The sequence below is a fragment of the Motacilla alba genome, chromosome 2 (genome assembly GCF_015832195.1).
Source record: "Motacilla alba alba isolate MOTALB_02 chromosome 2, Motacilla_alba_V1.0_pri, whole genome shotgun sequence".
NCBI classification, from domain to species: domain Eukaryota; kingdom Metazoa; phylum Chordata; class Aves; order Passeriformes; family Motacillidae; genus Motacilla; species Motacilla alba.
In genome coordinates, this window is record NC_052017.1 from 9,782,827 (window position 1) to 9,809,905 (window position 27,079).

The 27,079-nt window shown below is 38.3% G+C and overlaps 1 protein-coding gene across 8 annotated transcripts in view; it reads left to right on the plus strand.

Annotated features, from left to right (window-relative positions):
* The window catches only part of ZMYND11 (zinc finger MYND-type containing 11), a 105,591-nt gene that overhangs the window by 19,571 nt on the left and 58,941 nt on the right, over positions 1 to 27,079 (plus strand). For 6 of the 8 annotated variants that reach the window (XM_038130044.1, XM_038130050.1, XM_038130051.1 and 3 more), the window contains exon 2: positions 24,538 to 24,672. In XM_038130044.1, the coding sequence (XP_037985972.1) occupies positions 24,557 to 24,672 (116 nt within the window). In that variant the 5' untranslated portion in view covers positions 24,538 to 24,556. Of the gene's footprint in view, positions 1 to 9,363; positions 9,982 to 22,632; positions 24,044 to 24,537; positions 24,673 to 27,079 lie in introns of those variants that run through there. The other 2 variants (XM_038130045.1, XM_038130046.1) reach the window with 2 other exon arrangements.

A 27,079-nucleotide genomic window follows, 5' to 3' on the forward strand; every position in this document is an offset into this window, starting at 1 on the left:
TTCTCACATTTCCTCATATAGCTTACTTTAAACAACAGCTAAAACACTCTGAAGAAAAAGAACTATTTAATTTTTAAATAATGAGATTTGCTTTCCAATACGTACTTTTGTTGCTTGTTTTCTTCTAACTGTTAGCTGTGGCCACTTAAAAACATAAGTCAGTTTATTTTTTATTCCTCCTAATTAATATTTTTGTCTTCACTATATTCACTAAAATTTCAAAGCAGTTTTTTGGGGTGATTTAAAAGAATATTTGTAATTTATTGATTGGTACTGCTTTTTACAAAATATTTGGGCTTTTTGAGATGCTGGCAAATGGGGGAAAAAAAAGGCAATAAGGATCTTCAAGAAAATCAGGCAGAGCACAGATGAAACATCTCGTATCCCTTTCCCACGACTGCAGGAAACAAGATATAAGAAGGAGAGGGGAGGATGTCAGGGAGGTGGCCTATAATCCATGAAAATTTATAGCAAATCAGTTGAGAAGGCTCAGTTGGTGTGGGAAAATTACTAAAATAAACTGAATTCAGCAGAGAAGTAGTCAGATACTATGGCTAAGGAGAAGAGCAGTGAGCAGGTCATGAATGTGGGAGAAATAGAATTTAGGGTACCAAAATTGTGTCAGTATGATGAATTATCAGAAGGAAATAAAGTGCCCTGATGTTTCTCTTGTTCTTTGTCTTCTTGTTCTTTGAAAGTAGGGATTTGCAGAAAAATATATAATTGAGTGGAAGAGGAATCCAGCATTTTTTTAATTATGAGAGAAAAAAAAAGATGAATTCCTCCTTCTTGGATGAGATCCAGGGAAGGCAAAGCTGTTGTTTAGGATTCTGAATATCTTTATTCTGTTTCTAATTAGAAGTAGATGTACACCTTGTAACATCCCAAAATGATTAGGAAGGCATTTTGTAGTATGAGATAGATTTAAGCTGTTACTGACTACTTTCACTTCAGAATTACTGAAAAATCTGTTTTCCAGCTAGCTGCCCTATACCAAACAGATTTTTTTCTTCAAGAAAAACAATCGAGTGTCTCAAATTTTTGTGCACTTGTTATTTATCATATAAATGATAAATCCAATGCAAAAATGCATATAACTCTTCATGCCATTATATTATTTCTTGTTTCACTGTCTGCTACCTCCTGTGCTATAAAGTGCAGTCTCTTTGTAATACAGCTCAGATTTTTTTTTTTTCCAAATTGAGCGATTCAAAGATACTACATGAGGGAGAAGCAATTTATGTGATGTGGCTACATTCTTAAGCTGTAACAATGATAAATTAGTAACATTGCTTTAGAAGTTTGCAGTCATTTTGCTTTTGATATGATTTGAAGAACTGTATTGCTTAAACTGGTTTTATTCTTCACATACCGTAGAAATTTAATAGTATGGTTCTGTACAGATTCTTGACTGAATTATGGCTAGATTTTTTTCCTTAGACTAGTTTGCTGGAATATATTAATGTATAGATATCTAATATAATTTATTTCCTTGGCAGTGCTGTACATTTGTATTTGATTTATATTTACAAAGCCAAATTCTTATAATAAATAATAGAAGCAAACTATTTGCATAGCTTTCTTTTTGATCTTTGTTTTCTTATCTGCATAAACATTACTGCAGGCTCCTGGGCTGGTACCTGTGCTAAATGGATGTTTGACATTTTGTATTTCTGTTCCATTTTATCTGTCTGTTTATCAGCCATGTAGTCCAGCGTCTCTTCCACAACATGCTTATTCATAAAAGCTATTGGCTGTTGTCAGGATTGAGACTGGAGGGCTGTAGGCAGTAATGAGATGTGAAACTTGGAACTCATATCTTTAAGACATCCATCTACCTGATTTGCTGCTGTGCTGAAAAGATTGTTTATTCATCTTGGTTATTTTGAAATGAGTTTCTTTTAGTTGATTTTTAGAAGAGAGACTGTAACTGGAGCAGAGAATTGAACTGAAACTCTACTTCTCTTAAAATCTTATTTAGCATTCATGTCAGAACTTTAGATCTATGTATTTTCCCATATGTAGTCTTTCAAAATAATTTCTGTAATCCTTGGGATAACGCTCTGGTGTAGGATTATTTCTGACTCATGATAGTGGAGTAAGGGAGGAGAGATGGAGTTTGGAGATTTGTCTTTGCTATTTACTGATCTTGGACTGGCCCTTTAACCTTTCAAAGACTCAACTCCCCCAGCTTTTGATTGTGGACAGGCATTTGAAGTATTTTGGAAAATCTTACCAAAAAATCAACTTTTAACATGCTAGGAATTACACTAGAGAAAATGAGTTGCTCTATCACCTGGTCTTAGTATCTTCTTGGAGGGTTATCTATGAGCTTTGGAAATTAAATATTTCCTTGGATAATATTTAGTACCCTGGACCTCTGTAATCCTGTAAGTCTGCTATTGAGTGTACTGGCCAGATGCATCCATTTATGGTTTGAACTGTGGGATTTTGCCATGGAATCAACTTGTGGACATGGCCCAGTGAAGGATAATGTTTTCTCCTCCAGAATTAGCCTGAATCTTCCCACAGACTTTTTCTGTTGCTAGTTTTACCTCTCTGCAGCTCCTGCTACCATCCCATCATCACCCTGGTTTCTGAGCACAGTGGTGCCACGCTATCTCCAGTGAAAGCATTTCCCAGTCCTGCACTCGTGGGGATCTGTCTGAGGAGCTCTCTCCCACTCAGGCCCTGACCTTGTGGGGTCTCTTCTTCACCAGGCACCTGTGAGCAAAGCCTTTTCTGTTTGTCTCTATGCTCCTGTGTGGTGGTGGGGGGCATCTCACGCCCATCTCCACTCTCATGCTGGTCTGGACATGCCAGCTTCTCTCCTGGGGTCATTCAAACCCATTGAGAGTGGTTTCCTCTGCTTTCTTAGAGTGCCATTGTGAGACTTGTCACCTGCATTTCATATGTTATGAATGAAGGCCATTTACATTTTTGCCTTGAACAATGCATTTGAAGTATTGAAAAGTTCATAAGCTCTTTAACTAATCCAGAGCTTTGTGTTAGTAATTTAAAAAATGAGTGGTGGCAGTTTTCATCAGAGCTGAAGGTCACTGGAGGCATAATGTATTAAGAAAATGTAGCACATAATTTCCTTTCTCCAGATTCTTTTGTAAAAATTGAAATAGGTATGGTTTTAAAAAATACCTGGTTTTTGTAAGAATTTTGCTTTCTATAGTCAGTACAATTAAAAGTACAATTAAAAAAAGAAAACCCACTGTAATTTTAATTCTTGCTTTTATAGGGATGAGAAAAAATTATATTCCAGGTACAAATTAATGGTCAGTATCACAGTGATGAATGTTTATTCACTGGAAGTATTAATAGTGTACATCAGAGTTAGTTTATCCTGCCTAGTATGATCTTAGGCTTTTACATTTAGTGGGTAAGCGAGGCTCATGGACTCTAACCTTAGGGAGTGTGCAGCTATCTAGGATTTGAGGGTTTGTGCCATGTTAGAATAAATATGTAATTATCTGTGCAAGTGGCAGCACTCCAGCAGGGCAGCTGAGCACTTCCAGCCTGGGCTGTCCATCAGCTGCCCCAGCTCTGGTGTGGAACAGCTCCTTGCTGTGGAGGGTGGTGCTGAGCATTCCTGAATCCCAGGTGAACCATGCTGTAGTCAAGAGCCCTGGTAAATCACACCTTTATAGCCCAGGTATTAAAAGATCCTACCCTAAGTTCCATAAATGACTGCAAATACTAAGGCCGAGGTGTCGCAAATATGTGCTTTGGGTTGTACATCTGTTCATGATCCTCCAGCGGTCCATAAATGATGGCACAGAACCTAGGTGCACATTCACAATTGTTAATCACTTTTTGTAGGGTTTTGGCAATAGAAGAATTCAGTTGTTAAAACTAAAAGTACTTGAAGCTTCTTTAATAAAAAATCTCGGCATGTTTAGCAGTGTTGTACCCCTGAAATGGGGCCTCAACTCCCACTCTTCCAGCATCCTCCCCAAGCATGAACAATTATGAAAACTCTGTGACCTTTCTGACACTAGAGTTTAAATGTGCCCTTAAAATACACTCTGTCCTCACTTTCTTGTTTTAAAACTTTAGCTTGTTAACAGACTTCTGCCATTCTGTCATATTTTTAATGTAAGGCAAATAATATTTGTCTGAATTCACCACCTGTAAAGAAACTATCCTGGTGATGTGTTTAGCTTGGCTTTGCTTATGCAGAATATTTGTGTGTAAACATGGCAGATACTGTTTTTCAATGTTCTTTTTTGTCTGCGGTACTTCAAAGGGTCCCTTGTATCATTTCATATATCACTTAGTCATAAACCCTCTGAATATACATTGTGAGAGCCTCAGAAAAGTGTTAATTGTATTCTACTGCAGTGGTAGCCAGAAGGTCAGGATCTAAAATTAATGTATTTCTGAATAATTTGAATTTTGTATCAAGGTTGATTTTTCATGGTTACTACTCAAAGTAGCATGCTAATTTATGGCTAACATACTACATATTTTTCCTGTAAAAACAAGGAGGCCTTTCCCTTCTCACAGACAAAAGCATGCCATCTAAACATTTCTGCAGTAGAAATAATTAAATGCGTTGGTAGATTTTTGGACTCATCTCAAATGTGTGCAGAAACTGTATAAAATGGAGAAAAATTTTATTTTGAAAGCAATCAACTAGAGACTTTTAGGTGAGATTCATTAGCTTTTATTGCTATTATCAATATGTACATCTAAAAGCATTTTGAAAGAACATTTAATTTATTTCTTTAAGGAAGATGTGTATTAGCTGCCTTCCAATACATTTTTATTCCTCACTGGTGAACAGTGGAGTATAATTATCTTTGGATTCATCAGTTTTTGAAGTCTTTTCCAGTGATAATGTATAGAGAGGATTAAGAGAGAGATTACCAAAGCATTAGGACATTTTTCTGGTTGTTTTTAAGAAGGAATCCTTGCCTTAAGTCAATTACAAAATTATTTCCTTGTAAGAAACTGTTGAGCAAACTAAAAAAAATAAAATCACCTGTGGCAGGGTGTGTGTCCTGGAGCTTGAGAGGGAGATGTGCAAGCAGTGAGGTCTTATTTTGGTTATGCACCTTCTTTTCTAACTCTTTCTTTCTTTGTTACGTGGTAAGGCAGGGTTGTCTTTTTACCATTAGAAATTTTGAAGTTCTTTTTCCCCTTCTTTTTCTCTGTAAGATGAGCAGCAATAAAGGAGAGGAATAACATCCCTTCTCACATCCTCTGCTACCATTTTTCACTGGGGAATAGTTTTGTTTTCCTTGTGCTCATTTTTCATGGGTATTAAATTGTTCCATAGTGTTCTCTAGTTTGACCTTTATTTTATGTTTTGCTTTGGATATCATCAGAGTGATGTTACAATTTAAATACAGTTCTGTAAGGTTATTTTAATTGAATGTTTGAGTAACTCTGCTTGCCTCTTTAATGACTGAAATTAACTTGATCTGGAGCTTGGAAAAACTGTCCTATGTATGATTTCATAATTAAAAAAATAATGAAATTAATACAGTGTTCTATTGAACAGATCTGAGATCACAGTTCATTTGCTTTTGGCTTTAGGGAACCAAAGTGCAGCCACACCCTGAATTCCTGCTGGTGAAAGTCTTCTTCCAAGCCTCCAGTTACACCAAAAATGATATGTGACATAGTTCCAGCTCTGGGAGCCACAAGCTAACCTTCCCCTGCAGGAATCTGCTTTTGAGTCATGAGTACTTCTTTTTCATGGCTTTTTGATTACAGTAGCCCTGGTTTAGCTCTGGGGTTGTATCACACCAGACAAGCCTGTGTGGATAGTGTTAGGTAGCTCTGAATGCCTCCATTGCTTTCGTGGCTTCAGTGTTTCTTGTCTGGGATGTTGGGTTTTTTCTCATTTCAAATTTATTGGAGAGGCTGGAGAATAAAGGGTTGAGAATGGCTTAGACCATGCTCTAAGATGAGAATAGTTACACTTAATATCACAGGATGCAGATGGGATCTGCTCACCACTGCTCTCCTCATTCTTCTGGTACCTCGGTGTTGGTGTCCCGCCACGGAGCCTGTTCTGCAGTTTGCAGCTTGTCATTATTTGCTTAACAGGAAGAAGTTCTGCTTATCTGAGCCATTTTTGTTGGCATGTTTGCATCCATGGCTGTGTATGAGAAGGAACAAGCCTGCCATTTTCATTATACTTCCAAAGTGGCAAAAGCTTCCATTACAGATCAGTTTTTATTATATCCATCCTAGAGTCATGCTCTGCTTATATCAGGGAAATGCCACCTGCTAAATGATACAGGGTACTCATGCAAAAATTGTGTATGTCAGTCCTAAAATTCATAAAGGTGGAAACAAAGAACAATCTGTCATTTGAGACATCAACCAAGACTGATTTTTTCCAAATGTCCATTGGACTTTGTTTTGAAACATAGCTGATTTTAAGAGTGACCCTTATTCCTTGTCTATAACTCATCACATGTGACAAGTGGAAGAGGGAGGAAAGTGTACTTTACATGAGATTTGCCCATGGGTCTGGCCAAAACCTAGAGACCCGCCAGGATGGTTAGCAAAAGGCAATATTTGAGCTGGGTCATAAACCTTGAAAGGGCAGTCATAAATCATAATTAAGGTTTTTTGTTTCCTCGATGGTGTAACTCTTCAGAGAATGGAGACTGAAATTGTTTACCAAAGCCCATTTTTTTTGTGTTCAGAGAAGTGTTTAGGAAACCTTAACCAGGGTTTATTAAGCATATCTCTGAGAGACAAAAACAGAATTGTCTGCAAGCAGCATTGACAGGCTGACTGGTGTGGTCAGAAAGGATATTTAATTTCAAAGGGTAAACTACAGGATTCTTTTTTTTTTTTTTAATCTGAAGTCAAGCTTATCTAGTTTATGCCTTATCTAGTTTAATGTATGAGAACTGTAAATTCAGCTATGTCAAGTAAACAATTTATCTTGGTTTGATTCCATTTTCTCTTTGTTTTAGTAAATTTTGTGTTTGTTAGGATTACTGTTGTGTGCTTAATTTAATACAGATGTCTTCAAAGAGTAAAGAAAAATCCATAACTCTTAAAGAGAATAGCTGAAGGGGAAACAATGTCTCTGGATCTCCTTTTCATTCCTCTGTGGTCCTGCCGGAGGGGTTTGGATTAAAGGATTCTATCAGGAAGTCATCTTGCTGCAGTTGGTAACCATAAGAGAGAGACCAAAAAACCAAAGAGATAAAGACTTAATGTTTACAGTCATTTAAAAATTTTCAAAGTCCTATAAAGTATAGAAGTATAAATAATATAAAGAGGAGTGACAGGTCCTGTCTGTGAGGTGATGGGGTGGGATGGTTGTGTATTCTGTTTGTTTTGGAAATGAAATAGTAAAAAAAAAATTAGTTTTGAGATGTCCAGTAATACAAACTAAGAGGTGAAATGATCAGGTGTTGTTTCTTCTTTTTCAGCTTCATAAAATCAAGAAATCAGATATTTACGTGTAACTTGTAATTTTATAAGGTATAAATAATGCTTTGGACAGTGGGCATTTAGCCTGTAGAATACCATGGAGGTCATATAGTTAAATATAGTGGTTCAATTTTCAAAAAGGGTTTGATGACATAAAGTCTAATAACAGTGGGAGCAAAGCATGCCTAGAGAAGGGTAATCAAATCTCATGATTTAAGACGTAAGCACATTACCTGTAGCATCTGGAAAGGCCTCGTTCCTCTCTGTCACCTGCAAAGCTTTCTGCAATTAGTAAGGTTCATTCTGGTTATTTGTAGTGCCTGTTTTGTTTGAAGCATTACTCCTAGCAATCTTTAGGGGTAGGATACAGTCTCCTGTATGTCATCATGTCATACCAAATGCTCACACACAACAGTGCCCTGCTTCCCTGTGCTGCTGCTGCCTTGAATGACACCAGCACGGTCTGAAACAAAAGATCCTGATGAAGGTGGTGATGTGATGCAGTGAGAGCACAAAACAGCCTGAACTAACATCAAATAGAAGTGAACTTGAAGGGTTTTTGCGCATTACTTTGAGAATTAATGCAACTCTTTTGTAAAAATCGGTTGTTATAGTTCACGCAGAAAACCCCCATCTCTTACCAGAAGCAGTAAGATAATTGAATGCATGAAGTAGGCAATTTCTTTTGACATAAAAATGGAAGTGTATTTTATATCTGATTTTTGCTTTAGCTTTTTGTTTCTGTGGTTTGCTCTAAATAACAACTGCTGGTTAAAATATTTTATTTGAAGTGCAGTATGACGAGTTTATACAAAGTTAAATCCTGTGTGAGGTCCTCCTTTGTAAGTAAAACCTTTGTAAGTATAGAACTGAGTTTAGATGCAGTTTCCTCTTAGTCAGGAAATTAGGAAAGAGTAACATGTTTCAGCAGATAGAAGAACATTGTATTAACCCTTAATAAATCAAAGGAAGAGATAAAGAGGACTTCTGAGGCTGAAGGCCTGAATTATATATAGTGTCAGATGTCTCCTAAGTGTGAAGTCCTGGATGATTTCTCCAAAGGGAAGGGACTGGGGCAGGCTGTGAGCAGGCTTGCTGGCCCTTGGGATATAGTTCCATATACAGCTTCTCTGGGAACAGAGCTTGAAATCTGGGTTTCAGCATTTTAAAATTTATTTTACATTGCATTTTATAACTTTCCATGGAGTCCATAAAAGTCAAGGTCAAATTGAAGGAATAAAGGAAGGTGTTTATTTTAAATTACTGAAGACAAAGAATCAGTATGGAAATTTTTTACTGCTTATATGTTTGCAGCTTCTTTTTATTGAACTTGTTAAACTGTTAGGAGGTAATCAGAAAATGCATGTAGGAATCAAGCTCAGACCAAGCAAATAAATTTGATTAACGGAGTGCTGATAAAGGCAGGAGGGTGAGATGATGGTTCCAGTAGTAATATGATATAGAAGACAAAGGCCAAAACATTGTAAAAAGGGATGAAAAATTTGTACTTTACTTTAAACGGAGGTACCGCTGATCTGAAATAAACTGCCTTGTGACCTAGGAGTCAAAGTTAGAGAAAGTTAGCCTTTTGAAATAACTAAGCATATTAATTTTCTTTTCTAGCTCAGTTTCTACTTGAACAAAGCATTATTGTAAAACACTGAAGAAAATTCTGCAGTTATGCTTTTGCAGTTTCATTTTGTCTGGATAGATAGCCACATTTATTAAAATCACTATTCTTACAAGAAGAATTAAAAAGTGTCTTACACTGCACTTTTTCTTAATTAAAAACCCAATCTGACAAGAAAAAAAAAATTCAAAATACACATTATTCCCATTGAAAATTACAGTATATATCAGACATTGTCATTAATCAGCCCTTTTGCTAGAATTGCAATGATATTACTTGAGTTATAAAGAAAATATCCCTGTCTGTGTTTGTTTTTTTTTTAGGAAAAAATGCAGTTTTTCAAGCTTTTCTCAATGAAAAACACAACTGCATTTTTTTTTCCTTTAGGAAGATGGGGGAAGTAAGATATCTTCACTTATTCAAAGATGTCCATATGGAAAATGAAAACATAATGATGAAATTTTTCATCCAAAAAAGGCAAAGCAGCAGGAAATCAATAATATGCTGGCTAGAGCCCTTAACTGAGACATAAGAAATTCAGCTGCAACACGACCTTATAGCAGGCAAGTGGAGGCACTGGTTAAAGCAGGCAGCCTGAGTGCAGTGTGTGTGATTTAAATCCAGCCACAGGAACTTCTCCTCCTAATCTCACTTTATCTTCCCTGGAGAGAAATGGTTAATTTTAGGGCTTAATTCATCTGACCTATTTGTGATGCCTGCTTCACAACAAGATGAATTGTAGCCCTGAGTAGATCATGTCAAGTGTGAAGGGAGCGTGGAGTGATTAGCTCAGGAATAGACGTCTGCGTTCAATCCGTTCTTCCAGCCTCTCCCGTCAGAGGCTGCGCTAACAAAAGGACAGAGCTGCAGGAGGACTCTGCCTGTGGAGCTGGAGCTTCAGCACCCCTCACCTGCTGTGCCAGATGCTCCAGGTGAGCTGAAGAGATCTCAGATACATTCCCACATACCTACTACTGTATTTTCACAAACCATCTGGGGACCAATAAAACATCATTTTTCAAAAGAGAGAGCTTTATGAGAAAACTGCAGCTCCGAGTTCATTTCTACTCTAGTGTGACTATCTGCTCCACTGAAAGGATCATAAAGCACTTGGACTAGGAGGAGGGAGCACACATGCATTCAGCAGCCTTGCCAAAAGTAGAATAAACATTTCTTGATTTGGGGAGATGAAATTTCAAATGTCCTCCTCTGAGTGACCACATTATGGAAAGAATATCAGTTTTGTTTGTCAGTGTTATTTCCTGTTCTCGAGTTGCTTAATATGCTCTCATTTTTGCAACACAGCTCACAGGGAAAAGCATTCTTGGTGTAGTGCTTCTCCTCTTTCTTTGCATCAGAAGTCTGCTCTTTTGAGAAAGCTAAAACCCCAATAAACATGCAGGGGCTGAAAGTGCCTAGCTAAACATTTCAACAGCAGGTTGAGGCAAAAAAGAGGTTTTGTCTGTAAGGAAGGTTTGCATGTTTCTTGTCTCAAGCCAGCTGAACACACTGCTGTGCAAAAGGGGTTTTTACTAAAGCTTTTACCTTTTTTGCTTTGAAAACCAGATTTTCAGCCTTTCCAGTACATTTTAGGGGTAGAGAGCTTCTTTTTTCTCTGAACAGGTTAGGTAACTTTTGTTGGCCACATTTTTTTCTCAAGTAATTATACTATAGGGGCCCCGTGTTGCATTTTTTTCTGCCTGGAATTGCTTTTAGAGCAACTGGAAGCCCTGCTGAATGGGGTTGCTTGGTGCTTTCCCTTTTCTGTTCTTTCCTCAAAAGCTTACACTTCACTTAAATGCTGCCTATTTGTCTGGTACCATAGAAAACCTTATATACTGTCATGTGTTGGACTTTTTGCCTAACACTGAATTTATTTTTCTGTGTGAAAAGTGCTAGTAGGAAAATACTGTAGCTTTTAGCTAGGTATGAAATAGCTAAAAGATTGTTTGTAATTAAGTAAGTAAGATAGCTTATTCCAACCAGGTAGGACAAAGAAGGGGATGAGAAATGAAAATGCAAATGAAACTGCCTTTTTTTTTTTTTTTTTTTGTCATCCTCTTGTGGTATTATGTAGATCCCCAGCCAGATGGCTACTGGCTATAAGCTGTGCGTGGATTCACAGGATTTTAACTCCTCTGTTAGTTTCCCATCTGCCATAAACTCAGAAGCTGCAATCCAGAGACTGACATGAATGTCAGTGTCTTCTTTAGCACACCAAACCCATGATGGCTCGAAGGCTGCAATAAGAGAGCATTGATGAAGACAGGACAGTCTCTGGTTTAACAGCCATGCTGCTAGACTGGACAGGAAAATTTCTTGCAGTTGGCTTAGACAGAATAGTGCTTTAAATTCGTTCGACCACTGTGGTGGCAGCAGTCTCCAACAAACAATACCTGAAAAGTCTCCTCAAAAGGAGTTTTTTTCTGTTGTTGGAACTCAGCAAAGATTGTAAACCTGCAGATGATTTCAGTAGGAAACCTCATGTGTAAAAATAAATGACAGACTATTTGCAACAGAAAAAAGGTGGTAAAAGTCAGAATCTCTCAGCACTGGGAGAACAGATGTGAAGTGTTTAAAAGCAAAACCTTTTTTGTCTTTCTTCAGTTTAAAATGACCAGTTCAACATCCCATAGGTTTTCCTTCAGCATGTCATCACTTGAATTCATTCTGTTTCTTTTAATAAAGGTGAAAACAGTGAAAAGCATCTTAGATTTCATGGTCTAGTGTAGAAGAAGGCATTGGTCAATGTGTGGTCAACCACCAGGGCCTCAGTGTGACTGAAACAAAGAAAACTTGCTCCTCAATGTAAAAGAAGCTCTCATAATCTTGCTTTATGTCTTGTCGTACTCAAAAGAGCAAAATGAAAAATTAAATCTCTAGGAAGCAGGCATGGACAAGTGAGAAATAGGGGCTGAGCACACTCTAGAAACCATTTTAGAAGGAATTTTAGCTTGTAAGTGTATCAAAGAGAAGCAGCCATATAAGCCTGTAAGGAAATCACTACTATTATGAAGTCCTCCCAGATTTAGACTTGGTGTTCATCATTAATGGATTTGACTAACACGAGAAGAAAAGCTACACCCCTGTGAGAAAATAACCACTTTCCTAAGGAGTAGCTGTCTGAAATCAAGCAATCTGGTAATCCAGCTTCAAAAACCCTGTCAGGAGCAAATTACCCTCTCTGTTTCCACTTTGCATTCAGTCCTGTAGGACAGGGAGCAGCTTAAGAGGATGATGAAGTGTTAGACTGTGTTTCAGGTGGTTTCTAGTGCTTGGTGAAGTAGCCCCAAGTTAAATGCCTCATTCAACATCAGGCATCACAACTGGAGTAATTTCAGGCAGGTGCTTCAACAGCACAGTGGACTCCAGGTCTTCTGCCTAGGTTGAAAGAACCTCATATGATGAAATAAGATATTGATTGGAAAGATTGCCAGAACTCCAGTGTTTTGTTTCCTGCAGAATACTGTATTGTAAATCCAAATTCCTAGTTGTTCCTAGTTCCAAACCAACAGGTTTGGCCTTTGTGATAACACCATAATGTTATTATATTCTTGCAGTTCATTTTCTTTGCATTACACAGAAAAGATTTTTGCAGAAATCACAACAGGAGGCTGTATTTCATGAATGACATTTTCTGAAATTTAGGAGAAGCTGCTTGTAGGATTAGTTAATTTTTCTGAGCTTTTACTTCTGTTGGTAGCCACAGGGATGGCACACTATTCAGTTACATCCTGCACATCTAGGAATTTCCCCCACCCTGTAGGGCTAAGTCTCAGTGTCAGAGCTCCCTATCATTCATCCGCATTCAGGTTAAAGGAGTAAAATAAAACCCCAGCCAAATGTTGGCAGCAGCGAAAACTGAAATAATCTGAAAAATGAAGTCCTAGTTTTGCTGACAAAATTATTAATCCCATGTTTCAGTGTCCAAAGGAAATGGCTGAGAACAGAGCAGTATGGTCCTGTTGCCTTTAATAAACCTCAGCCCTAGATAATGATAGAGCAGGAAGAGCTCTTGAGTGTTGGGGAAGAAATGTCCTCCCCAAAGGGCCCTTGTGATCTGCTCTGTGTCATCGACATCACCATCATCAGTGCTTGAAGAAATAGGTTTCAGATGCACCCGCCTGAGGAGACACAGAACATCATTCTGCAGGTGGGAAGTGCTGAAGTCCCAGAGCAGCGCAGGGCTCTTTGTAGCTCCAGCACATGCCATGGATATGCATATGAATATAATTGCAAGCCACTGGTCAAAGTATTCATTTTACTAAAGAAGTGGTACAGAACAGATATAACATACAAGAATCAGGCTGATTTGAAATGGATTTTCAGGAAAAAAATGCGTAATTCTGTTCACCCACAACTGGCCCTCGAGAAACCTTGGGAAGAATTATCTGCATTAAAAAATAAATACATGTAAGTTGGCTTCAGGTAAGAGAAGATGAGAAACAGGAGTTGGAAGCATCTGAAAGTTATAGGTAATAGAAAATATATAAAAAAGAGATCACACTAGAACTCCCACCAAGGTGTTTCTTTGAAACAGCTCAACAAATTTGAGAGTGCAGTCCCAGATTACAATGTTGGAAAAAACTCTGTGCCAGAAAAAACCATTTCCCAACCTCTGCCATCCAATGAGCCACACCAAGAGCTGGTTATAAAGTTAAGTGGTATATTCCTCCCTCCTGCTTTTAAAGAGCATATAGGAAGGACATACCAACCTGAAATGGTAGGATGAGGTTTTCTTCCTCATCAGCTCTTACCAGGTTTGCTGAGAAACTGGTGTTATCTGAAGTAATGGCAACACACTTCCATCATCTACTTTGATCTTTGGAAGATCTTTGTTTGCTTAAATAATGTTTTGACTTTTATGGTTTTGAAACTTATTTTCTTCATTTTTTCCATTTGTCAACTTTTGCAGCAAAGATAAAAAGAAAAGGATCATGATTATACTCAGCTGTTTTCCACTTCAGGATTTGTTTAGTTATGAATGCAGTTGTTTTTCACTGTACATTTGTTTTCATGAAAACTGCTGTTCTCACGTCTCTAAATTGTCCTCTAGGCAAGCTTTGTCCTTGTCCAGACATGAACGTTTTGGGGAGAGAGCAGAGGGCAATCTGAAGAAAGTACAAACTTAATAAATTACCTGCTTTTGAGGTATAAAAGATAAAGGAATAGACCTTAGAGACGGATGGGGATTAGGCTTCACTAAGAAGTGATGATGGAGTTGGTTTGGGGCAGGATGAGAGGAAAGCTGTGTAGGAATGCGTGTAATTAGTGAGTTTGGGTACTGCCTATGAAGGAGAGAACATATGCTCCAAATATACTTCAGATTGTACTTTTAAGCCAGATGTCTGTGCCCAACCTAGGAAATACATTCTCTATAAAACATAAAAGAGAAAGCTAAGCAAGAGGAGCACTAGGGCAAAGGCTTCCATTTCCACAATGCATTGTTCTTTCTCTTGATGAACTGTCCCACAGCTGGGAGAGCATTGACTGAAACTTTCAGGTCTATTATTTCTGATATTCACCTTGAATTTCAGAAGCAGGATCTAAAGCTCAGTTTTTGTGATTTGATCCTCTCCCTACTGAAAGTTTCTTTTGATTAATGTTGTAGAAGCATGTAAGCTTTGGCAGTGCTTTTCTTAGGCTCATCTTACCTGTGTTACAGATCAATGTGTTTTAATGCCCTAAGTTCTGAGTGTATTTCTGAAAGTTTCCAAGGGTAAGCCCAGGCATATTGGCCTTGAAGGAGCTTTAGTTTGGAAACCTTAGTTGGTTCAGAAGTGCTTGTTTTCTTTATATAGTACCAGCTTTCCCGGAGATGACTGTTGACAAGAGAAAGTCTTCTCTGAGCTAATGTTGCTTGTGGCCTGATTGCTGGAGAAAAGTGGTCATGCCTGCATAACACGCTCACTTTCAAAATAATTCAATATCTGGGCAGTTTTAGAAGTTCTGTAGCTGTGCTTTTATTTATAGAGAGGGAGAGGCCAAAAAGAAGAGCTTTGAAAGAAACAAGTTCAGGCAGACTTTGTTTTTGTTAAGGAGCAACAAAAATTGATTCAGCTGCCTTTTGTCAATAAAAATGCAGCCTGGTAGAGGCATAGTTGTTACAAACATCTAAGGTTTAGGTCCTGTTGCTACCACCAGAATCACAATTTGTACTTTAAAGATAGTGTCAGTTGTGTGTAGTTCAGAGAAAGAGAAAAAAAAAACCCCAGCAAATTGGAATCTCACATTAAATTGGAAAAAAGTCGACATCAGCTCTGTGTTATACTATATAGCTTACATAATCTGCAGTGAATTTATCTTTTTCATGATTTTCTACTTTTCCATACATTCATGATTCTTTGACCTGGAAAATGTATCTCTCATTGTTTGGTATGAAACTGACCTTATGCAGAATTACATTCCCTGCTAATATACCATGAAAAATCTTTTATTTATTTATGTCATCATACCTTATTTATTATACCTTACTTCCTGACAGAGAAATTTACTGCATCAGTTCAGTTGAGGCTTACAAAACAACCAAGCTCCTTAGCTTTCAGAGCAGAAAGGAAGATGATGATCAAAAGCTTGCTTTCAGAGAAGGAGCTACTCTTCTCATTTATATTTCTTAGCATTTTCTAAGATGTCTTCCACCTATCATTTTTTATTAGAGGGAGTTGCAGAATCAAAGTGGCATCTATTTATCATCCAAACTGAAATTCCAGCCCTCACCATCGGCCTTCTTTGGCCATGATTTTTCCCGTTTTACGACCAAGTGAGCATTGGAGCCTGTCAGGATGCATAGCTGCATTAATCATCTCTGCTCACTACAGCCAAGGGAGAGGACAGGAAGCATCTATTTACTAAGGGCTTGTCTACATGGGGAAACAGCCCAGACTGCTCATTAGGAGTTAACTCCTTCCATGGATTCTCCTTGAGCATCTTTCAGTGGTTTAGCTTCAGGCTGCTTTAGAAAATATGGGATTTGGTAGTGGGTGGAGATAAACCACAGAAAGGCTGTGTTAGTGTTCAGAACATGATCCTATCTCCACGTGCCATTTAATCTTCTGTAACTGACCCTCTTTGTGCTCTTAGTCTGTGGCAAATGGAAGGTAAAATGTGTTGGTTGAAGCCCCTCTCATCAAGGCAGGTGTGTGTGGCTTGCTTGTGTCCATGTGCCTGTGCATTTGTACAGGGGAGCCCAGAGTGCTGCTGACAGCAGCTTGGGTGCAAGCATCATTTTTGATAAGTGCCCAAACAAACAAATCTGATTAGACCTCATTATTTTTTGTGATAGAGGACAAGAAATGTGTAGGATGATCCTTTTACACCTTGTATGGGCCATGTATTATTTAGTGATGTTGCAGTTACTCGTGTTGGACCATCTTTTGTATAGAAATTTCTTTTGTCCCAAGATGAGTTGTCTTCGGAGATCAACAGCTAAAGTCTATTTAATATTAGTCTAATTCATCATCATCCTGAAAATAAGACGCTTTGTTACTATGGAAGCCGAAGTATATCTTCATGAGAAACTTGCATCATTTTGCAAGAACTGTGTTTTTAAAACAACTTACACTAGTGCAAGCTCCATGGTGGAAACCATTTAGCATAACTTAATTTCATTAACTAAGCCTAAACCAAACCAAACTAAATTGCTTTTTTTAGAAGTTTAGAAGTTTGATAAATGCATTAACAGTGTGTGCATTTTTAGTGGCCATATAAAATAGGAGTAGAATAGTAAAGAAAAGAATACTTCAGTTGTAAGAGTCCTACAGTAATCATTTAGTCCAACTGCCTGACCACTTCAGGACTGACCAAAAGTTAAAGCATGTTTTTAAGGGAAAATGCCAAATGCCTCTTAAAAACTTAGAGGCTTGGGGCATGAACCACCTCTCTAGGAAGCCTATTCCAGTGTTTGACCACCCTGCAGGTAAAGAAATGCCTCCTAATGTCCAGTCTTAACGTCCCCAGAACTGCTTTGAAACATTATTTTCTCAGTAAACCAGAAACTTGTGTGGTTCTTGATGTTTTTATGTATCTGTTAAATTTCTTACTGGCTATAAGAACTAACTCTCTATGCTCTGAATACCAATTAAAAGTTGAACTATTAAGGAAAATACTGCTTATTTTAGAAGATCAATGTGGAACCTTGTCTTAACACACACCCATAGCAAAAAAATATATTATGAGCTTCAGCTTACCTAGGCACAGTACCGAGAGTAAAACATGATAACCATCACCCAAAAAGTAATTTTTAAGAAGCTGGTGTAGCTGCATTGCTGGTTACAGCTTTGGCTCTTTGCTTTCAGCTCTTTCAACTACATTACTTTCTTTGGCAGCTATGCTTTTCTTTTTTCTAAACTGGCATTGCTAGATAGTTTTATTCAGTGATTTCTGCCAGACAGGAACAAAGGATAGTTTCTTTCAAATATTAGGATGGCATTTGCTGTTGTCTCTGAAATTCCAGGCTGGGATTGGCTGGAGAGGCAGCAGAATGCATTTCAGTCCTGTACATGTATTTGTACTTGATAGCCTACAAGACCACTTTGATGGCCTTTGTTTGGAGTATATGGCTATTATTCAGTCTTTCTCAGCATCTTGTGTTGATGCTTCATATCAGATTTTGTTATATTCTGTTTGCACTTCTACTTTTAGAAATTCTCTTTTGGGATAGCACCTTAACATTCGTGTCAAATTCACTCTAACAGAGTGAGTTAATTAAACAGGAAAGTCCAAGTTTGGCTCTAAAAGAAAAATAAAGAGTTCTGCCATTTGTATAATGATGATTCAAAATGTCTGAGCTTAACATTCAACTGCTGTGTGCCTTAGCCTCAGTGAAGGACACTTACTTAATCATTATGAATGGAATACAATACAAATGAAATAAATGTAGTATCAGGGATTAAAATAGACCTTGCACATATGTGTAGTAAAAGTATTCTTGGGGCCTTTAATTCTGAAATGTCCTTGGCTCAGATTTCTGCAGTGGCTCACTGCCATCCTGAAATGGCACAAGGTAAAAGCAAAAGCTTTCATGTATTCTGTGTACAGGAGCTGGGGAAAAAATGAAATTGCAGAGAGAACGAAGCAAAACATTACAGTTTTATATTCATGCAGTCCTGTTTTGTGTCTGTACTGCACTTCAGGGGGCTATGCAAAACCTCACACAAAAAGTTGCATGACATCAAGGTTAGAAACCTTGCAGTTGGGAAATGCAAAAGGTGGAACTGCACAGATCAGCAGGGATATTGTACTTGCACATGGGAAATATTTAGGATAATTATGCTAATAAACTTTCCTCTTTTGAATAGACTGTGTAGACCTTAAGCTAACAGTGAAATAAAAAGATTTTCATTAGGAATGACACGCATTCAACATGCAAAAATATGTGTTTTAATAATTTCCAAAATGATAGCATTACAGCCTGAACTGATCTCCTAATAAAAAAAAAAACCTAACCAACAAACAAAACCAAAAAAACCTTGAAGAATTCAGTAACTTTTAAAAATTTATACTCTAATTTTCTGAGTTTAGTTTAATTAACAAAGGAATTTTGCCTATTTCAGTCACAAGCCTTTGTTACATCTTTCAGTTTCACTCACATCGCTCAACACATTCCTAAGTTTTTCACTGTGAGGATGTGGCAATCAGACAGCATTTGAGAGTTTACTCCAAAACCCTGGAAAGTCAGCAGAAAGGCATTTGTTGATTTTAGTGGATTGGGATTAAGTCCAAAATAAATATCTAATATACCAAACCACTTGCTTATTCTTCAACATTTGAAAATTACTTTGTATGCAAAGTCTTAATTTCTGATAACCTTCAGGCTTACAAAAAAGAGTCTCCTGCTATCAGGTGCCCAGCAAATCTTTGGTTATGCCTATAATCTTGCACACTCATGAAGACAAATAAATGGTAAGCAAAATATGGATTTTCTCCTGCCAAAAGCTTTGTCCTCACCCTAGCAGCTTCTCCCCATATTTTTGGATCACCATCTATGGAAGGCAGACATGAAATTAAACAGTCTCTTGGTTTTGCCTCATGCATGACCTGTGTTGCTGCTCAGTCAAGACATTTTCACCTGTACCTTTCCTATGCAAAAATAGAATAATTACCACTTTTAATCACAATTGTTGTAGGAGGGGAAGACTAAGAGTTCACACTCCCACTACACCGATGATGAAGAATATGATTTAACAGCAGTTTAAATTGTAAACTAAATTTTAAGCTTGCAGAAGTTCACAGTATAATGGAGATCTGTATGAAGTCCAGGGACCCAAACTCTGCATCAATTTTCAAATCTGTATTTTGATGGTAGATTCCTATTTAGTACAAGAACAAAGCTAGACATTTGGAACTCTTTGTACTGCTCATATATACAGTTTTATACCTACTATAAAGAGTTACACTTTAAGAAACACTAGACCCCATATTATAAAGTAATTATAAATATGAAATTGATCCTGTGTTTAAGTTCCCAAACCACCCAAACTCAGCATGGAAGCCACAAAAACTAGGACTGAGCCTAGCTTCTTCCTGCTTTTAACCTAAAATCTTTCACTGTGTATTGTGGAAGAAACAACAGCAATAGCCCCTCACAGGGCTGTGAGAACAAAAGGCAGCAACCAGTAGCTGAGCAAGGATCAACTCCTTAAGCCTGCTTTCCGTTGCATTTAAGTGCACACAACGTCCCAGCCAAGTGGTGGCTGATAGCAGGGATGGAGTTTAACCTGTTTGACTTTGCACTGGAAGGGCTGAGCACCACAGGTAGCCTCACTTAGAGTGAAGTACAAACACAAGGTTTAACAAGCTACTACTTGTCAGCTCTTAATTAGCAGCTCCCATCAGAGCAGCAGCACCCAACTGCAACGCCGTCTGCTCCAGTGCGAGGTCCACGTTACCAGTGAAGTTTTCAGAAGCATCATCTTTTGCTCGGATGATGGTGTTTAACAACTACCACCACGTGGCAAGATTTGACTACCTTTGAGTTTTTTCTGTGTGCAGGGAGAGTTTCTAGCTAAACTTGGTACTTGATAGTATCTGCTAAATTGGATGCAAGCAGCAGGTCAGGAGGTTCCTTGGGCTGAATTCCTTGACGTGCTGCAAGGTGATTTTTTGTTTATTTTAACTTGCAGTTCAGATTTCCACATGCAGCACTCTTGCAGCAGACAGCTGCACAGCGTTTGGTTCAGCCAAGTGTGTGCTGATGACTGGCGGCCTTGTTGTTGTGACAGTGTCCGCCTTGCCACTGCGGTGCCACCGCTGCCACGCGCAGTGAGGCTGCGCTGGGGACCTGGGGAAGATAAGCCCTGCTGTGTGTGTTATCTCGTGTGTTCACAAGATAAAGCACAGGTTGTTGAGCCTGCCCGTGAGAAGCGTGGGTAACATTTGGCTCTTGAGGAAAGCTGCGCACAGTGAAGCGGTATACTTTTCAAAGTAAGCGGTATGCTTTTCAAAATGTGTTTAGGACATTAAAGAGGGATTCAAAATACAAAATACAGTAAGACCATAAGCAGAGTGCATGAGGAAAAGTTACAGAGCTGAAATTTGAGAGCATAAATAGTTTGCTTTTGGGCCCCGTGTGAGTGAGGGTGTGATGGAAGTGTGTGGGCTGGTGCATCAGCCACACAAAACTTTCTCTGTTAGGAGGATATTTCTTATATTCTGCAGGTCTCATGGTTGCCTACAAAACCTAAGACAAATCCTGTTGATATAAATCCCTAGATTTTCAGTCATATGTGTTTGTCAACCTTTCTCTCAGAAGCTGTATGCTACCATAAACTTGCTAACAAAATGTGACAGAAGTGGCATGGAGCAAAAAATTTTGTATGGACAGGGTGTACCATAGCAAAATGAGCATAGTGCCCAGCAAATCGGACAAAGGAATTGAATGTTTGCTTCAGTTTTTAGTTTTTCTCTCCAGGATTTTTAAATGAATGCTATAACAAAAGAGGAGAATGACTAACATTTTCAAGCATTTATCTGTAAATGCTCAATCCAGTATGGTGGTTTTAAAGAGTCTCTGGACTTCAAAGTTCTTTAAAAGACTGCATGGGTGAATAAGCCTCTTTTGATACCTAACTTCTCTGAGCCATAGATTTTTACACGTACTCACACGCATGGCATGTTTGTGCTTGTTCTCTCCTCTGTGTGTGTGTGTGTGTGAACCCACACATAAGCAAATAATCAGGAGTGATAAATACAGATTTAAGACTCTAATGTGTCTCCTGTTAAAATGTAAACTACTATTTGCATGAATAAGGTGTTCCTGTGGACATGCTGGGAGGATTTTCTGTTGCTTGGAAGTAGCACTCAAGGCATTGTATGAACTATTAACAGTTGGATACAAGTTTCCTTTAAAATATTGTAATATTAGAAAAAACTGCTTATATTTTTGCAGGAGTGCAGGGAGTAGACTGTTGTGGTTAGTTTTACTGTAGAGGTAGAGTGACTGCAATGAACAGCAAGAAATATGCCACAATCTTTTAAACTTTTTCTGTAATGTAAAAACACTACACCGTACAATTAAAAGATTAAAATAACACTAAAGTAGTCTGGGCTTTTTGGGAGAAAAAACCTTATTTTTGTATTTTTGGCAGTATCGTGTGTAAGAGTAGCTATTTCAGTAGTAGAGTGTCAACTCTTGAGTTTAATGAAAGTGCCTTAAATAGTAAACCAAAGTTATGAAAGTGAAAGGTATATTCTTTGAAGGCAGAACACCTGCTAAAATTATTGTATCTTGAATTTAAAAAAAAAGGAAATAGAACAGATGTGATTGCTGTGTCCCGTGTGTGTCCCTGTTGCTGTTATTTCCAGATGAAGGGGAAGAGCCATGGCCATGCCTGTGTGTGCAGCAGTGGGAGCAGGGGCCAGCCAGCAGGGAGGTACCTACATGGGTTGCGTTTTGGGGGGTGACTTCTGGCCCAGTGGTGTGACAGAATGTAGGGATGGGAGGTGCACTCTTGTCCTGAGGGCTGTCAGCCATAGCTGAGGGCATGGCCTGGGAGTGCTTCAAGCCATCACAGCACAATCAGGATGGATGAGGGACTGGTGGGAGAGTTTGTTCTGAAAGCACATTCCAAAGGGAACAGTGATCCCATAGGCCCTTGCCTCTCTGCAGCCACAGGGCTTCAGGAGCTCGTGGTTACCGTGCTTCTTCATTCTCCCTCTCCCTGCCTCCAGCACGGGCTGCTTCTCCCATCCTGGAGAAGTGGGAATTCCTAATTCCCAAAGGCCAGCCTTCCCTTTGGCTGCACAGCAGGGCCATGGCATCGTGCAGAGGTGGCAGGTGGCTTCCCCAGGACCCTGCCCTCTGCTGTGCCCTTGGGCACAGGCGTCACGGGGGTGTGAGAGAAAACCCCGCCGTCCCCTGTGCCGGGTGTGACACTGGCACAGCAGCCATATGCTGGGCTGCCAGAAATAGGGGCTATTTTTAAAGGAGTTGGGATTGCTAAACTGAGAACTAGTCTGTTGTTTCACACTGCTGTGGGGGTCAAGAAGGACAAACGCTTGCTCCTCGCATGGGGATGTGATGCTGTGCAAGAGACCCCGTGTCCAGCTTGCTGGCTGCCTTATCGTCTGACAGCTTTTGTACAGAGGGATAAGAAGAATGATCTTTCAGTCATGTCTGTGTCAGGAAAGAAGTTTTGTGCTAGAACTATAGGTCTGTAAAGATTGTCACGTTTCGTGTTAAGATCTAGTTTCTTTTATGCTTTACTCAATTTCTCTTAAAAATTAAATTCTACAAGTAGTTATATGTTTCTCTAACAAATTAGCAGTTTTTTTGGTTTTTTTTTAACTTGCAATGGTCTAATGTTCTGTGAAATGGATGCAGAGGAGCTTACAGGGATGAAGTGTCTCTTCCAGCTGTTCCCAATAGAGACTTTCTTTATCTGAATCATTGTCAGGCGATGCTATCTACTGCTGTCACTCTTAGCCGTGTGTCTGTCACATTCCCTCTTATCCTTCCTTCAAAACTGTATTCTTGGCCTTTTTTTTCTGGGAGATCCCTATAGTTGCCCTTGCTTTAAACCCCAGGGGGAGGAGATTTCTAAAGCTGAAATGTGGGATCGATGTGTGACCACACCACATCTTCTCATGCGCTGCTCTGTTCTGCCCTTCCCTGATATCTCCTGCAGCCAGGAATGCCTCACGGACCTGTGCGTGTGCACACCTCTTCACATCATCTTTTTTATTTTTCCTTTTTTTTTTCTCTTTAAATGGAAAAAGCATAAAGCATTATGCTTCTAAATAATTTCTTATCCTTAATAATGGAATGTTGCCGTTCGTTTCATTGCACCTGTAAAGTTAGTGAGTGTCGCCAAGCTTATATCAGATCTAAAACTTGAGAGCCCTCTTTGATAAGTACCTGTAGGTCCCGTAGACTTGACAATTACATTGCTGCAACTGATGGAATACTCAAATCTGTTTCATTTTTCTGAATTTGAGAGTAGGGACACTTTTAGTACTTAAATTCCCATCTTTAACATTGCACAGATGGTGAAATGTTTTTTCATTTTTTATATTATTTTGGGTTACTGAAGTTAATATTCTGCTAGCTACAAATATCCGTGTGCATACCACAGAGTTCATTCCGAGGACAGAGCTCTAAAATAAATTATAGACCTTGGTAGCACTCATAAATCAGTCATTTTTTCATTGAGAAAGTGGTGGCAATGGAAGAAAGTTATTTAGTGATCAAAATGCATCGTTAAGCTTTTAAAAAGGGATTCTGTGCCTGTAGTGGAGCTGTAGGCGATTTATGGCTTATCTGTACTCATTGCCTCCAGCTTTTGGAAAATTTGTAAACAAAGCCAGATGCTCATTATGTTCCTGTTCAGGGTTGGTTAGATGGGCAAATGCCATCAGAAGCACTTTGGTCCTGTTGGGTTTTAGCATGTTACAGAAAATGGAACTGCTCCAAAATATTTTTTTAAAGGCTTATCATCCATGAAAATTTACTTCTGGTTTTTCCTCATAGAATGGACTTTTTAAAAATAGCTGTAAATGGTAAGAGCATGAAGGTAATACACCAAGGACTGTGTTTTGTGTTAAACTGTGGGTCCAACTTTTTCTCTGTGTCAGAATTGTCAGAATTTATGCTTGTGCTGTATGATGTAGTCAAGTACCACTCACCCTTTTTAAGGGCTTCAGGCAATCCAGGAGGATGTGGCAGCTTCAGACTGGGGTAGTTTTGCATTTTTACCAAATACAGGGAGCCGAGATAGGAACTAAATTTTCAATTGATTTAATATATTTTACTGCTTGCCTTTTGTCTTCCATTTCGATTACGTGATGTGAAAGGGATTCTTGTAAACTACTTTTTTTTTCACTTTGTGCTGCTCTTTAAGCATTCGAAAACGTTGTTATATACAAATTAAATGCCTATGCACCAATACATTTTTCCTTGTAGTCATATTTCATGTAATTTATTTTATAATTCTTGCTTAACTTTTGGTGAATTTTTTTTTCTTTTTTTTTTTTTTTTTATTTCTTGGCTGCAGCTGAGCAGGTGAACAGGTCATGGCACGCCTAACGAAGAGACGACAGGCAGACACAAAGGCTATCCAGCATCTTTGGGCAGCTATAGAAATAATCCGGAACCAGAAGCAAATTGCTAACATTGACCGTATTACAAAGTAAGTGACCTGCTCCAAAAACAGTCTTGGTGAGATGGGGAAGGTTGATGCTATTAAAAGCCCTTGGGGACAGAGATAGTAAACCTAGTGAGAGACTGTGAGTTACATGCAGTTCTGTGTTACTGATTAATTAATTATATGTAAAAAAACAAATTTACCACACTGAGCACCTGAACATCCAAAAGTGAGGTTTAATTCATTGAATTGAGATCTTACCCTCTTACCCCGTATTTGTTTTGTATAAGCTTTTTTAGGAAATATGTAACATTTCTAGTACTTTAATTGAATTTAGCATTTTGGAGTTGATAGCTTGTTCAAAATACAAGAAACAGATATAACAGTTGAAGAGAAAAGGGCAATAAAATCTGAAAATAGTCTATTTCTTTAGGAAAATGTAAGAGGCTGGTGTAGGACTTTTCCAGAAGGCAAAGAGAAATCTGTACTGTTAGGTTGCTCAAATAAATAAGAAGCCATATTTGCTGAGATGTACATAAGATGCTATTAAAGAAGACATGAGATGATTATCACCTTTGATTATTACTGTCAAAATATTCATCAAGGTGTATTAGGTGCTGGATATACAAAGAAATATATATTCTTTGTTCTGTGGAGCTTGCACGGTGTAGAAAGATCTACAATGTTACATGTAGCAGCCACTGTAATAAAAACTGAGGGCTTTGTCCCTCTCTCTGCTTTGTCTGCATTTCCAGGCTGACATGTACGTCACATTTGTCAAAGTAATCAATATGAATAATTTAAAAGAACTAAAGTAACCAGTTGGCAACTCTTCAGTTGCCAGAACCAATGTGAACTGATAACGAAGGCAGAGAGCACTAACGAGGAGAGTTATGAACAGTGCAGGTGACTAACGAAGTGAAAATCATTATGGCATGGCCCATGACAAGGGTCCACTGACAGAGTTGGGAAGTTTTGGGGTGGAAGTGACAGGACAAAACTGGCTTCATAAGTGGAAGAAGTTCAGGTTCTCCAAACATAATGAGCAGTGAAGTGCAGAAAGAAAGATGATGTCCCAAGTGAATTAATGTGTACCTGGCTTCTAAAAGAAGAAAAATTGACCATCACACTGAAAAGGACCTTTCCAGAGGTAGGGAATTCCAAGAGGGTTTGGAAGGAGATTGTATTTTAGGGAATTTCACTTTTGAGGTCCTAGTGGAGTTCTAGAATGCATTAAAGCATATATATATTTTCATGATGTCTCCAAGGAGACGAGTGGGTAAACTAATGCTATACACTTTCCATTTTAACATTTCAAATTACTTGCTCTAGGCTACATATTAGCTGAGTTTGTTAGCTGTTTGTGTTCTTTTTAGATGTAATAAAGGGAGACAGGCATGTCTAGCTGGGAATTCATCCCACTCTTATGAGAGATGCCTAGTTTAAGATAGTGGGAAAAACATTTAGCTGGGTAAAGTTAGGTCAGACAAATCGTTACAAACAAGGTTGAGAAAACAAATAATCAGATGCTAGAAAAAGAAGTACTGCTCTTGGTAACTGATGGGTAGTTTGATTTTTTAAAAAAGTTTAGGTCCAGATTCTATGACTCATTTCCAATCAGAAGAAAAGTGACTAAACAGAAATGCAAGAAGCCTTAGTACTTTGAGAAAGATGAACAAGGTGTTAGCAGTGAAGAGTAATCTAAAAAGTGCTTGGGCATTGTAAATTCTCCTCATGCTCATCAGTGACAAGAGTGATGAACACTGATCTAGTTTCTATTATGTGACATTCCTAAGGAGATAACTTTTGACAGGAAATGATAAAGACCTTTGAATTGCATTATGGTACCAGTGGTTGATGAAGAAACACAGATGACATAGCAAATGAGTATGCATAATACATAATATTAAAAATAAAGTTCCAAAATTACCATGGCATCAGAATATCTCTTCTGATGAAAACTGAGCAGCTAATATATTCTTCCAGGCTCAAAATCATTTGCCCAGGTCAGCTGCAATTCCTTGAAAGATCAATCAGTGTCTGGGGATATAGGCAAACTTACAAATACTAAGAATTTTTAAAACCAGTGGTCAAAATGAAAATTTTGAGCATATGTGCATAGTTGGATCTATAAGGAAGGTTTTAATATTTGTACTAGTAACATTTTTTAGAAGTGTTAATACCTCTTGGGATTGACAGAAAGTAATAATGACAGTGACATTATGGAAGCATGTCATATTCCTGAGTAAGAATATATAAAAACATCAAGAGAATATTTTTTTTATAAATCCATGTTTAAGGTAAGTAACATGTCATTCCTATGTGTCATATAGTGGATGACAAATGGGTACTTTCAGATAACTTCACATATTAAAAAGATGATTCATGATTTGTTTTTTGAATGGATTTTCTTTTCTCCTGATTTAGGCATTCATTTGCTGCTAGAGACAAG